The sequence below is a fragment of the Mustela putorius genome, unplaced genomic scaffold, assembly GCF_011764305.1.
Source record: "Mustela putorius furo isolate JIRA1106 unplaced genomic scaffold, ASM1176430v1.1 tig00001215_pilon_pilon_pilon, whole genome shotgun sequence".
NCBI lineage: Eukaryota > Metazoa > Chordata > Mammalia > Carnivora > Mustelidae > Mustela > Mustela putorius.
Window position 1 is genome coordinate 2,325,591 of NW_025421638.1, and position 15,164 is coordinate 2,340,754.

Consider the following 15,164-nt stretch of genomic DNA (forward strand, 5'->3'; position numbering starts at 1 on the left):
AGGTTATATTACACACACTAAAGACTCAGTTTGAAGATAAGGGCTGAATTATAGAAATAGGGTTGAGATTCTTAAAAGCCTGGTAAATTGAATGTACTCAACCTGTTGGTACTTTGTATTTGACTAATGCCTTTTCTGATGTAGATACGTAGATGTGAATCACAGTTGGTTAGAATTTTTACTGAAATGATCCTTTATTTTCAACTTCAGTAATTATAAAGTATCTAGGTAGAACTGCATTTGTCAAAGTTGACATGAGAATAAAGAAGATAGATGTTCTAATTGCCCAGTGTGGGTCTTTAGAAATTCCAGTTAGGAAGTGACCCCATCTTATAAACAAGACTCTCTAGTTTGGTTCATACCTGGGCCTAGCCAAGAGAAGGCAGCGTTCTTAGTGCTTACCTGGCCTAGTTACCTGTGAGATGTACATCATATTGTCATCTTACAGAGAATTGGGAATGGCGTTTTCGTAGGTTGAAAGTTAAATATGCCCACCATATTTAGAATACAGCAAATAAGAGAGGAGGAGGTCGTGGGGGAAATGCAAGGCCTAGAATTATCTCTTTGACAATGTAATGTGGAATTTTTATAGCACAGGATGGCATTGACTCACTAGTTTTGCTATCCTTCACTTTCAATAAAGGTTGGGGTTATCATTTCTATGATAATCTGTATTCATTGAGGAAACATTTCCAATGAAAACTCAATAATCTGACCTCTTCTGGCTTTTGATCATCTTTATATTCATTTACATGCTTTCCATTTTTAAAAAATTATCTAGGAATTACCCAAAATAAGTAGTAGTTGTTTCACTTACAGATTCCTTATTGGGTAGAAGCTAGTAATTGTGAAATAACCTTAGATTTTTCAGTCTAAAAGTTCTAAGATCAGCATATCTGTTATACATAATTACAGTCTTAAGTATTCCAGTACAAATGTTGATGTTTATTTTCATTGGTAATAGTTCTTTCCCTGATACGTATTTCCCTTCAAAGGATGGAGATTAGGAGGCCTTAAAGGACTACAGTTCTTTTGTGGAGGAGTTGATGATGTCATGTAGAACAAATTTTGTGGTGGGGAATATCATACCCAAATACAACTGACCCAGATTAGACCAAGGGATTATGGAGATATCAATCCAAGATTAAAATGGCACCATGACACAGCACAATGTGAGAGATGGCAAACTGGGAAGTGGGGATCAAGGGCGGAGAGTCTCGTTATGGCAGCCGGTCACATGTCCAAAGTTGGAATGGATCAGCATGCAGCAGCAGTATACTGTCCTGATGCTCAGGTAAGTCAAAGAGCCACCTGAGTCCTTAGCCCACAAATCTGGAAGCTTAAACTATGTGTCTGTCTCTGTTCTGAAGCTGTGTAAGAGTCATGCCATAGTTTGATTTTAAGTTGATGGAGTTTTAATGGCGAGATGCCTGAGTTGTAGGGTGTTATCCAAAGCTGAGATCCTGTGTCATGGCTGTTAACTAGGAATGATTCCTTTTTATGTCTTACAGAATACTTCCTGCTCATTTTAATTGTTCAATTACAACTTTCTGATTAGTTTCAGCAGCTTATTTTAAAACCTGTGCTGCTTTCATCCTGAATTCAACTACAGAAGATTTGGTCTTTGAAGTATAGTTCCAATTTTTTTTCTGATTTGTTTAATCTTTATTACTTTGACAGAATTATGGCCTAGTGGGACTCATTCGAAATAGTAGTTTTTGATCTTAAAGTGTCTTATATTTTTGTGAGTTATTAAAAACAAATTTTTGCTTGTAAGAAGGGCCTTTCTTAGAACAATCCTTGTGGTCCACATAAGATTTTTAGCATTATTCTGTCTTTGATATTTGGTGATAGGGACTGAACTTTGACTTGGGGCTCATATGGAGTCTGTCAGTTCTAAAGCTGTAAATATAGCACTTCATAGCCATGGAAGACTCCAATTCTGGAAAAGCCACATTATTCCTGCTCACAAGGCCTCTACTCAAATAGAAATAGTGCTAGCTGTAGTTCACAGAGAAAAGTACCTCATTTAATCTAGAAAATTATTTTCCAGCAAACCCTCTTTCCAGTATTAGGCAAAATGTTAAAATGATCAGTTTGTGTGTGTATGTTACACTTCAGGTCTCCGTGACTGGAGGTGCTAATAAAGAGTGAAATTGTTAAGGTAGGTTTTTTCCAAAAATAATTCTAACTGATGGAGAATCTAGAGGTCAACAGTATAAAATGCATACAGGAACCAAGTATATAATACAAATTGGTGAAACAAGCCATGAATTTGTTTTATAGTGGAGTAAGTATCTTTTTTGACATATTTTGTTTGCATATTAAACATGGGAATATTTACTTTCATTTATCTCGCCTGTTTTCCCAGTTCGGTGGGTTTTTTTCGAGTCCTAAGAAAAGCAGAGCAGCACAGAGCACTTAATCTCAGGCCCATGGAGACTAGAGAGAAACGTAGGGGGACGGGAGAGCTCACACCCCGGGTAAGGTGGACATCACCACTCAGCTCCACCTCGTCGTCACCACACAGGGAAGACAGTAAGTTTGAGCTATTCATGTGAAATCTCCCTGATTTTTAGATGTTGGCAATTAAATTTGTGTCCTTTGCTACATTTTGTTTTGTTAAAATTAGTTTCGCTAGCTAAATCCTGCATGCATATTTTAAATTCTGGTCTCTCACCACCAGTGACCAAATTTATTTAAATAGAAGATCAAAAAAGGTTACTCAATTGGAGCAGGAAGCCATCAGCTTTGGAAGCGTGTGATGTAGTTGATGTACTTTGGAACATTCATAGAAGATCGCGGATGTAGACTAATACTTTCAAGTGGCAAAAAGCGGCACCTTGGTGGCTTAGTCGTTAAGCGGCTGCCTTCGGCTCAGATCATGATCCCAGCATCCTGGGATTGAGCCCCACATCAGGTTCCCTGCTCCACAGGAAGCCTGCTTCTCCCTCTCCTGCTACCCCTGCTTGTGTTCCCAAACTCTCTCTCTCTCTCTCTCTCTCTCTCTGTAAAATAAGTAAATAAAATCTTTAAAAAAAAAAAAAGTGGCATACAGTGACGGGACTGCAAGCCATTTGTCCAGTGGGAGAATATGTAGAGGTCTAGGCCTGTGTTGTCACAAGACATACCTCTTATAGAATCCCATAACTATATTTACAGTTAATATCATAAAAGAGTAACTAATTTTTTTTTAATAAGTAAAGCTTTTCTTTTATTTTTTTAAAGATTTTTTTATTTATTTGACAGAGAGATGACAATAGGCAGAGAGGCAGGCAGAGAGAGCTGGGGAAGCAGGCTCCCTGCTGAGCAGACAGACATGCGGGGCTCTATCCCAGGACCTCGATCCCAGGATCATGACCTGAGCTGAAGGCAGAGGCTTTAACCCATTGAGCCACCCAGGTGCCCCAAAGAGTAGCTACATTATTCTGTTTTGTCTTCTTAAAGCAGAGGACAAAAAATCAGTTTTGTTCAGAGATAGTCTAGTAGTTTATGCTGGTTAAGTTACTAAGGTTATTGCCTAAATGTCTTACAGAATTTGCTGTCATTTTACAGTTTAAGGCTTCTCAAGACAACTTCTGGATAGACATATACTTTAATATTTAGTAAAGGAGAGGCTTTTAATGTAAAAATATTGGTTATAATTCATATGAACTACACTGGTGGTTGGATTATTTGGCCTTGTACAAAAAGCTAGGCTTATAAGCATGGGAAATAGGAGTTCCATATTATAGCATACTTTTCTACTGTTATATCTTACTGAAAAAAAATTTTTTAAGCATATAAGTACTCCCTTATCCATGGGGGATATGTCCCAAGACCTCACTGGATGCTGGAAACCAGGGATAGTACCAAACCATATATATATATATATACATATATATATATATATATATATACATATATATATATATATATATATACATACAAAGTTTTTTCCTGTACATACATAAATATGATAAAGTTCAGTTTATAAATTCGTTCTACTAAGAGATGAGCAATAATAATAGAATTGTAATATACTTTAATAAAAGTTACGTGAATGTGATCTTCCTCAAAATGTCTTATTGAACCATACTGCTCCTTTTCGTGATGATGTGAATGTTAAAGTGCCTATGTGATGAGATGAAGTGGGGTGAGGGATACAGGCGTCGTGGTGTAAGTTAGGCTACTCCTGACCTGACAGTATGTCAGAGGAGGATCATCTGCTTCTGGACCATGACTGACCTCAAGTAACTGAAACCATGGAAGGCAAAACCACAGATAAAGGGGGACTGCAGGATCATTATAATTAAGAGTATCCTGTCTATAAAAATTCCAAAGCAAAATTTAAGCAAATATAATCACAAATGTGAGTTTATCAGCCAACTAAGTTCCTGAATCTTAAATCCCATCTCCTCCATGAGATGAGGCTAACAAGATACTGGATCGAGATGGCATTAGAACCTCTTTGGGGAACATTCCTGTTTCTGATTGCTTTCACTTGTCCCAACGCAAGTGTAAGACTGCCGGAGGTACCAGTCTTTGTCTACTCATTTCGTCCTGACTTATAACTCTGCTGCTTGTGCTCTCAGAAATGAGTCTTTGTCATTTATAAAAAGGCAGCGATGTGCTTTCTCAGCTTTTCATGTACAGCACATAGTAAGGGGCTAATAAATAGTCCCTTACTCCTTTGCTTGCTTAGTAATTGGAAAAAATGCCAGAGGATTTTTAATATCCTTCTCTGTCCATTTCTTTTCCCTTCTACTTTCTTGGCTACATAAGAGGACTGCTTTTCTAATAAGGATTTTTTTTCCTCTCAAGAGAACATTATTTTTGAGGCTGAGGCAACAAAGTAATTTCCACTGACTTACCACCTATCAGCAGATTTATAGAATGAATTTTCTTTCATTTGAGTTCAAAGACAGACCTGATTCTTTCCTCAGGTTATAAATTTTCTTTCTACCAAATGTAACCTGTAAAGTAAGGAAAACAGTTTAACTACATCTGTATCACTTTGTTAGTAACAGGTTAAGTATAAAGACTACATCCCTCCTATAAGGAATAATGGACCTAGTAACAGGTTGCTTGAGAGGACAGGGTAGCTGAGGATTGGCTTAGGGGGGCACTTGGGAATTCTGGGACACTGCTGCTGAGTAGTAACACTGTCAGGGAGAGGTGGCCTCATTCAGAAATAGCTGCATGGCTAGGAAAGTGTCCCCAGACATTCATCTATGCTAGGAATGTCCCTAGACATTCATCTCCCACAAGCGCACTGTGGAAGCAGAGAAGCACTGGAATTCAGGAGACTGCAGGTGGGCCTTGACGCTAGTCATCAGTGTAAGCCAAAGAGAGTAGAGTTTCCTTGCCAGTCCTGGGAAATAGACATTCACATTCAATTAGTCTGATTTTTAAATTTTTTTTCCTTTCTCACTAGAGGTTGTACATTCATATCTGCTAAATGTGCTTTGCCCTAATTCATAATGTAATAACCTTTTTCCCAAATAGCATATTGGGCCCTTAAAACATTAATTGAGTAACATTAATCTAAACCCCATGGTATATCCAAAAACTATTTTTCAAACAAGAATAATATATAAAGAGTTTTTCATGACTCAAGAAATAACCTGTTCGAAAAATAGGGACTTAGGAAACTAGTCTTCTATAAAATATCTTAAAATTGAAAATCCTTATTGCAAAAGAGTTTTAGATGTAGGACAGGTAACAATCTTTTAATATTATTAAAAAAAGTACACCCTGAAAGATTTTGCAAAACTCATGTACTCTTGAAACCTATAGTCACTATTGTTGTAATGATTATTTCCTTAACTAGACACTAGTCCTTTTGCTTCCCTAAATTTATTTTGTTCTTTATGTGAGTTAAAACTGGATTTTCAGGGGCACCTAGGTGGCTCCGTCTATTGAGTCTGCCTTCGGCTCAGGTCGTGATCTCGGTCTTGGGATTGATTCCCCTGTTGGGCTCCCTACTCAGAAGGGAGTCTGCTTCTCCCTCTCCGTCTGCCCCTTCCCCTGCTTGTGCTCTCTCTCTCTCTCAAATAAACAAAATCTTACAAAACCCCCTGGATATTGATGTATTAAGTCTGGATAACAGTAGCTCTGGAAATCATGTTTACAAGGACATGCTTTGGGAATTGGAAGGGTTTGGCCTGGAAGGGACACAATAGCAGTATGTGGTAGCTTTAAACTCTGAAAACTGCTATCCAATGAATGAAGACTTCACCTATGGCCTCAAGAGAGAGAGAGTCAGCTGGCAGCAAAAGGGAAACATTTCAGGAAAACAATGTGCTAAATACAATTTTCTCTCAGACAGAACTGTTCTTAAGTGGCTGCTTAGGGAAGGAACAAGCTTCTTATCCGTGTCTCAAGAAGAGGCCAAGAAATAGCCATAAGAGATGATGATGACTAAGGGATTTTTACTGCCTTTTCCCACTGAGATTGTTTTTCTTTTTACCCAGTTTAGTCAGGATTACACCTGTGTTTTCAGCAGTTAAAATTTACAAAGTCAGTTCTCCCCAGAGAATTGCCTTTTCTGAAAGATTGACCAACCATTCTGAAAGGTTTCGGACACTTTAGAGTATAATGCCTCCTAGTGGAGCAGAAGTTCAATTTCATGTATCTTTCCATATTCCAAAACATGATCTGAAAATTTGGTTCTTACTCTTATTGTTTTATTAAGAAGCATGTTCCCATCTGACTGAACATTTAAAAAAAAAATTAACATACCATTCCTAGTTATTCTCAGTCTCCTGTCATTAGGTTAGATTTGTAGAAGTGAAGGTAGAGCCATTTAGTAACTTCCTCAAAGATGTGTATTCTTTTGAGTAAATACTTACTTCTTCATAATGGCTCCTCCAAATGCAAAATATAAATTCTTGTCTTTGGCTTATATTTTACTGGAGTTTTGGTTTTTAACACTTTAAAGTAGTTTAGGCTATAGTTTCCTCATATTGATATATTTATTTTAATATCTGAAACCATCTTTTAATTGGACATTTCTATAGCATTGAAAGATAGCTTGGTTTTGAGGCTATTGGTTAAGATACGGCATAAAAGCAAATACAACTAGGAGCCAGATTAGTCCTAGTTTTCATGATCTTTTGCATGTTTAATAAAAAAAAAACCAATAAAATAACAGCGATGAACACTTAAATAGCACTATGTGTCAGGGACTAGTCTAAGCCCTTTACACTTATTAACCTAATATTTCAAACAAATGAGTAGGAAACCAAGGAACAGAAAGGTTTCTAACTTGCCCCGAAGTTCCATTTCACATGGAGCTGGTATAGAAATCCATCTCAGTGGTTCCATAGCCCATGAGGATCTATTGTTCTCAAGGTTTAGGAAAGGGAATGTACTATTTCCAAACACCGTGGAATAGCACTCACCATTTTTGGTGGAAAGTGGTCCTTCAGGATTCATTGGAGCATTTCCATTATGTATTGGATTTCTTTTCCCATTGAAAGCTAATCTCCATTTGTACTCCGTATTATATTACCTTCTATCTTCCAAGAATCTTACTCTTCCAAATATTTTTTCTCTGTTCAGTTTTCAACATTTTTTTTTTTTGAGTTGATGTAACTACTGCTACTATTTATTCTTCCAATATAATACTGGCTTCTTTCCATCAGTGTTTAAATGTCAAATCCCTGACAGTCTTAAAATAAATCCTATCCTTCCTCTGTGACTCTCTGATCCCCTTCTTGAGTTGCCTCCCCTCTGACTCCTGTTGCTCAACTTATTCCAATCTAGCATTCAAGTTCATTGAGCCTGTAAAAGGGTTGTCACCAAACTCACCCATGACCTTTTTACTAATTCCAACATACCTTTTAGTCTTTAACTTCCTTTTCCCAAAGGGAAAGGCTGTAACTTGGTTGCCCACTCTTTCCATGCCCCCCTCTTACCTTGGTTTTATGATGTCCTATTGCCAGGTTTTCCTTCTTAACCTCTCTGGCCCTTCTCCCAGTCTTCTCAGGTTTCCACTTCATTATCTGTCTCAGGGATTTGCTGCCCTCTCACAACAGAATTGCCCTGGGTTTTTTCATCTATTTTGTACTATTTCTTTTTCTCTGTATGTAGATGACTTGCAAATTTCCAGCCCAGAGCTCACTCCTGAGCCTCAGGCCCATATTTTTAGGTGCTGTAATATATCTCACTTGCATAGTTTACAAGCTACCTTGCAAATTCTTTCAATTACCTGGCTCATGTCTACTAATTCTTTCAAATCTCAGCTTCAGTATAATTAATGGGAAATCTTTATGGACTAGACCTTGCCCCCTAGCTAGACTAGGTCACATATCCCTGACATATAGATATATCAGGAATCTATATATCATATATATATATAATATAATGTTATATAAATTATATATTATATATATAAATATATAAATGTATATATAATACATAAATATTTATAAATGTATACATATAAAATTTATATATACAAAAAAATAAAATGTAATGGCTTGTTACATCATTTATGAAAACCACTTTAACTGTCAAGATGGCAGGGGTTTTGTTTGTGCTGCTCACTGTTTGTCTCTCCAGTAAAGGGCAGAGTGCTTGGCACATAGAAGAAGTATGATATTTAAGTTAGACCATACTACTTTATAGAATGGCACATTCTTTGAGCACCTAATTACTTAGTAGGTTCTTCATTCAACTGAGCTGTACCTTGTCACTTCTTTGTATTGGTTCTGTTTTTCTACTGTAGGCAAATACAGAACAATCCTTAGACTACCTTCAAGTGAATAAAGGAATGTGTTCTGGCCTTCTAGTTTACATAGAGCATGGTACCTTGAACTGAACACGTATGTAGGTGTGGTCTGGTCTCATCTCAGAGGAGGGCCATTGCTATACTCATCTGACAGCCTATCCCTGTAAGAGAGTAACTTGATTACATCTGCTTTTCTCCCACTGTAGATTCATGCTGACAAACTCCCTCAGTTCTTTTTTAAGTACTGTTGTTTCCAAGGAGCATCTGCATGTGCATTTTTTTTTGGACACTGGTTCAGGATTATACATTTCTTCTTAAACTCATCCAAGTCAATATGAAACATCATGCCAGTTGTCTAACGTGGGAATAGAGTTTAATCTTGTTAGTGTATTTGTTGTTCTACTCAATTTCATGACATCTATTAATTTATGAATAAACCTTATTAGCTGCGTAATCGTAGACAGGTCCTGATTTAATCACTTCAAGTCTATTTCTTCACCTGTGAATGGGACTGGTAATAAAAGTGGAGTTACCATGAGGAATAAATGTTTGCAAAACACCCAGTGCGGTTCTTAGGACATTGTAGGTACTCAATATACTTAACTCTTCTTATTTATTCATATCACTGATACCAAAGTTGAACAGGGCAGATACAGTTCAGACGTTTGTGTCAGACCACTCAAAACCACTCTCCTAGGTTTATATATATTCTTTAATAATGGTCTCATATAGGCCATTTCTATTAATCTGTCCACAAGGACATATCAGAGAATTTTTAAAAATGCATTTCTCAAGTACACTGTCTGATATTTCTTAGGTTGATTTATTCACCTAACACTTCCCAACCCTCAAAAAAAAAACTTTAGTTTTCCAAATTTTTTCTTAGTAAGCCATTTAAACAACTTTTCCAAGACATGAATACCACCCTTATTTCTTTTTAAAATCTCAAAAGACCTAAAAAAATCTCTACCTGTTGAGTAAGAGCATATGAAGTGATTTATTGGTACCAGTTAATATCCATTATATACAGGTAGAAACCCTCAAAATTGTACAGAGAACCATTAAGAATATAGATAAAGACAGTTTTATAGACAACAACTGGAAAACAGTTTTAACATACACAACATATAATTATGAAAAAAAAAAAGTAGAACATAAATTGTTCTACCAAATAGATTCCAAGGTTATTAAAAGTCTGCTATGCAAACCTTAAGTTGAAAAACATGTTCAATGGGTGTTACATGGTTTAAAAAAATTAAGTATAATGTAAAAATTGTATTTTTTCCCTCACTGCAAATGGGAGAGCCAAGACAACTTTTTACCTCAAATCTATACATTTTGAAAAATAATTTATATGTCTAGCACAAAGAAAGAAAATTGAGAATGTTTACAGTTCTGTAAACTAAGCCTTTCATGAAATGCAAACTGTATCACTTTTAACAGTTAGAAATTGTGCAATCAGAAATAGACTGTTCCCTTTATAAAGGTACAATTGTACCTTCATTGACTTTTATACCTGAGCACCAAAGCTTAAGTCCTAAATGTCGTCCTGGAAAGCTATTTTGAAAATGAGCAAGAAATCAAAACTAGCCTGTTATCATCTGGAGAATTAGGCACCAAGAAGGAGATTATCTCCTTAGAAATGCAACATCAACAATAGAGAAGATTCAATTAATTAAGCAGCTGGCAGATCTCTTTGTGAACACAACAAAGGAAATCCACATAAGATGATCCTCCATAAAGTCCTTTGTCTTCTACCAGGAACTGTCGAAAAACCATTTCTGGCTGCTCCCGCTGCTTTACTATTGTCAGCTAGGAAAAAAATAATAAGGCTGGTGGTTATAAACATTCTCTGAATGTGGCTCAATTTTATATGCCTATATTTCACCAAAATTATTTAACGTACATTGTGTATGAGGCCTTGGAGGATGATGGGAAAGTGTTCATTATCCAGAGTGGAGGGAGTCACTGACCCCAAAACCATAAAAACCCAAGACATACAACACTAAGTGGCAACGATGAAACATAAGCAAAGCACCATGGGAAAGGCTTCATAGTGGTAATAATGATCACTTGAGCCTTAAAGGATCATGTAAGATTTCCTTAAGGATAGGGGTGGGGTGGGCTTAGAGGGCATTCCATAATGGGGTGCCATGCACCATGTACCAAAGACAGACATGGATAGCAAAATGAATTAATAGTCTTTTTTTTTTTTAAGATATTTTTTATTTATTTGACGGGGGTGGGGGAGGTCACACATAGTCAGAGAGGCAGGCAGAGAGAGGAGGAAGCAGACTCTCTGCTGAGCGGAGAGCCTGATGCGGGGCTCGATCCCAGGAACCTGAGATCATGACCTGAGCCGTAGGCAGAGGCCTTAACCCACTGAGCCACCCAGGTGCCCCATGAATTAATAGTCTTAAAGTCAGAGAAAAGTTAGGGACAAACCACCTCAAGGTTAGGGAAAACTATTTAAATGAGTCTGAGCTTTTGTAGGAATTGTGATCTAGTGAAAGTGCTTCAGGACAAAATGAGTTAACTAGTAGCGCTACGAGATGAGGGAAACTCATCAGGAAGCAGTTGGAGGCACTGAGGTGGGAGGCAATTGGGATTTGAAGTACAGGGCAGTGAAGATGGGAAGGGAAGAGATTTGAGAGGTGCTACATGGGTAGAGAATGTGACCCTTGATCTCAGTGTCCTGAGTTCAAGCCCCACATTAGGCATGGAACCTACTGAAAAAAAAAGGAAGAAAAAGAAACAACTGAGAGGCACTACAGAGGTGGACTGTACAGGGGACCCTTGTTCCCTGCACATAACAATGATCTAGGGCTGTGCAGTCCAGTACTGTAGCCACCAGCAACACGTGATTATCAATCACTTGAAACATGGCTAGTCTGAATTGGGTTGTGTTGTAAATGTAAAATTAACACAATGGATTTCTAAGATTTTGAGAAAAAGAAAACGTAAAACTCACTAACTGCATATCCATATGGAAATGCTATTTTGGATATACTGGGTTAATAATAGATTACTAAAATGACTCTTGTACATTTCTAACATGACTACTAAGAAATGCAGAATTACATATGCAGTTTGCATTATTGGACAATGCTGCCCTAGGGGAAGAGGTGCATGGGAAAAAAGCCCAGAAGGGGGCAGCCTTGGCAGAACACTTGGAGCCCTGGTCCTTACTCACTCACTCACTCCTGTTTTCAGGTAGTCACAGATGACAATCTGAATGGTCAGAATTTGTTATCTACTGAGCTATGAGTGGAGTTAACGGAGCACACACACAAAACAAGGTCTCCCTGCCTGCTTCATGGCATTCCCCTCACTTGCTCTCACCTAGTGAAACCACCAGAAAGGTCTGCAGTTACTGGCTGCAGGGAGGAAGGTACATTGCATTTCGGCCGGGAGGGACTGGCCCTCCCTAGTTTTGCTTTAGTTACCAAGTAGAATGATACTGTCAACACAATTTGCTTTCTTTCCTTTATGCTATTTTGGCCTGGCCCCTAAGCTGATAAGCTTTAAACCACCCCTGGCCTGATAAAAATACAACAGCTGCTGCCACCACTACTGCTCAGCGAACTTATATGGGTACAGAAAAGGTGTGGTGTCTTGGCTTTCAGGTGTCATTGCCAGGCATGGGGATGCTGCACTGGAACAGCAGTGTGGATGGGCGCACCTCCACCCCAACACAGGGAAGCACAACTAACCTTCAACGGAAACTTCTCCAAAGGAGATTAAAACTTGCAGCCTGGTGAGCCTGAAGCCAAGGCCATTTTCTTTTTACTGGTTATGACTGTCCCTGACAGGCAAGAGCAATGTGGGTCTGGCCTCAGTGAAACAGCCCAGGCTGACACTGGGCAGAATGAGACATTGTGAAGGGAAGGATTTGAGACTCTAATCTTTTTAGAATTTAATTTGTCTATGGGAATTAATGGGAGGAAGTCCATATCACTTGGGTTATTTATTTTCCAGTGGTGATCACTGTAAAACCTCCTTCGATGAAGGGTGTCTGGCTATGATCTGAGGTGGAAATAGAATAGGAAATGAATTTCACCTTAGGGAGAAACTTAGCTTTAAGGTAAAAAAACAAATACCCTGATTCAGGACACGTGGGTGGTTCTGTTGCTTAAACATCTGACTTCAACTCAAGTCATGATCTCGGGGTCCTGGGATGGAGCCCCACATTAGGCTCCCCTCCTCAGCAGGGAGTCTGTTTCTGCCTCCCCCTCTACCCTTCCCTCTGCTCATGCTGTTTCTGTCTCTCAAATAAATCAATAAATTCTTAAAAAAAAAAAAAATTCTGGCTCTACCATTTGAGTTTCTATAGACAAAGTTGAACATCCCACTACTAGTTCCAGAATGACACAGAAAGTATGGTGGAAGGTCTCAGGAAGCAGATTCATGGAAGTGGTGGCAAGCCATCTTAGTTGTCTCGACATGCTGGTGATCTTCTTAAGGAGTAAACCATACAACTAAGAGGAAAAAATACTGGGATGCACTGGGGAATCCGTATTTTATCAGCCCCCTTCCTTTACCATGCTATAGGGAGGGAACTAGCCTTGTAGAGTGGGAAGAAGATATGAAAATGATCATTGCTGGTGTCCCTCCCAGCCTCATGTGTACCCTCTTCACGGAAGAACCGACTATCTCGGGTAGTCCCCGTTTATCTTCTTTAGGTCACGGTACCAGGCACCTTAAAGAATCATAGCACTTCAAGAGCCATTCTCATTTCTCATGGCCTGCCTCCTATGAAACAGTATTAAATAATGAGAGTGATTAGGATCACCCCAAAGAACGAGCTGAATGAGAAGAGAGCAGCAGACACAACTCCGGGGAATGCCAACTCTTCTTAAGGGGCAGATAAACGAAAGAATCTAAAGAAAAAGGTCAGTTGAGAAAGAAGCATCATGAGAATATGACATTTTGAAAACTGACAGAAGAGAAAATTGGAGGAAAACGGTAATATTCAATTTTGCAATTGTTGTCAAGGGACTGAGAATCAATTTCTTTAGCTGTTTGGCCATTTCAGATAGCTGGAGACATGGGAATAAGGGAATATATGCAGTTAACAGATAGCTTTTTCAAGAAGCATGGTGATAAAACGCCCGGTACCTTGCTAGTACTTAATACAAGTTTGTAGAATGAAATCAAAGAAAAGGGAAGCAGAATCTTGGAGAATCAGGAGCTTCGATAAAGGGAGATTCGAACGGCTTATAAACTGAAAGGAGCCAATGGGAAGGGACTAATCTAGAAAACACACAGGGAAGAAGAGAATGGCAAACACTGGGAACACAGAGAACTTGGAGCAGGGCAGGACTAGAATTTATCAGTGAGACGTCTCATTTCGGTAGTCTTCCCAGATATCGCGTGATACCAATCTTTCTTTTTGTCCCCCACGAATGCAAGACCACGAAGGCATGATAAGAGGATTGTTTAAAAAGCTAATGAGCATACCCCAGAAGGCAGCAGGGCCTTCTGGATTTGATTTTGCTGTTCTTGACCCTTTCATTCCAGTTTTTTAATTCTCCTCTTCAATCCTGACTCTTTAAAAAAGATCTAAAGACTCTATAAATGTGTTTTTATTTCCTTTGTGTGGTCTATTTTCCAAAAGTGAGGACCAAAGGTATAATGCTATGTGCATTGGACTAAGCACCGGGGGCTAGACTTCATCTGTCCTGATCCAGCTGTGAGACAGAAACCCAGAAACTTCCATATCTGTTAGTTGGTGCTGGAGCATGCTGAAAGGCAGCAGTTAGACCAGGTGTCTTCTAGAGTCCTTTCAACTCTAACCACTACAGATTTTAAATTTTCAAATTTGTAATACAGATAGTACCCTGAAAAGGCCAAAGAAGTCTTATTAACAACAGATATATTTGCAAGTGGCACATAAGAAAATTTGACTTTAGTCAAGCCAAAATTATTTAACATGGAACTGCTTGTATCTTATTCACATGTGTCCAGAGCTTATCCCAGATATTTTTATAATTAAAGCCAACATGACTTATTAAAGCTAACATGCACTATTAGAGCAGGTGGGAGAAAGCAGAGAGACAGGTTTTATTTTCCCTGGAAGGAGAGGCTCCTGAGCACAAGGATGGTCTCCACGTTTAGCCTCTTCTCTGCAAACGGGGCAGGTGGTGGGGATCCCGCTCCCACAACTGGGATGAAGGTCGATGGATCGTCACTGCTCTGCACTCAATACCACTGGTTCTCTTTTTTTGTTTCATGAAACCATAGATTTAATTACATGCCTCCAAGGCCTTCAGAGAGTGTCCTATGAAAAATGTTTTTACTGTGAGCCTTCTCTGCCATGTCTAGGTCCTACCCTAAAACTGAAGCCAAGTAGATGCCATATGGTATGAGAACAGTTCTAGAAATGTTCTGTGTTCACCCAGTCATCCTCGAGATTACAAAGCTCTGCACTAATTTGGTTTACCTCAGT

The 15,164-nt window shown here is 38.6% G+C and overlaps 1 protein-coding gene across 4 annotated transcripts in view; it reads right to left on the reverse strand.

The window, feature by feature from the left end:
* Positions 1–9,410: 9,410 nt before the first annotated feature.
* The window catches only part of SEC24D (SEC24 homolog D, COPII coat complex component), a 105,929-nt gene continuing 100,175 nt past the window's right edge, over positions 9,411–15,164 (reverse strand). For all 4 annotated transcript variants that reach the window (XM_004748006.3, XM_004748008.3, XM_004748007.3 and 1 more), the window contains exon 23: positions 9,411–10,528. In XM_004748006.3, the coding sequence (XP_004748063.1) occupies positions 10,388–10,528 (141 nt within the window). In that variant the 3' untranslated portion in view covers positions 9,411–10,387. The remainder of the gene's footprint in view (positions 10,529–15,164) is intronic.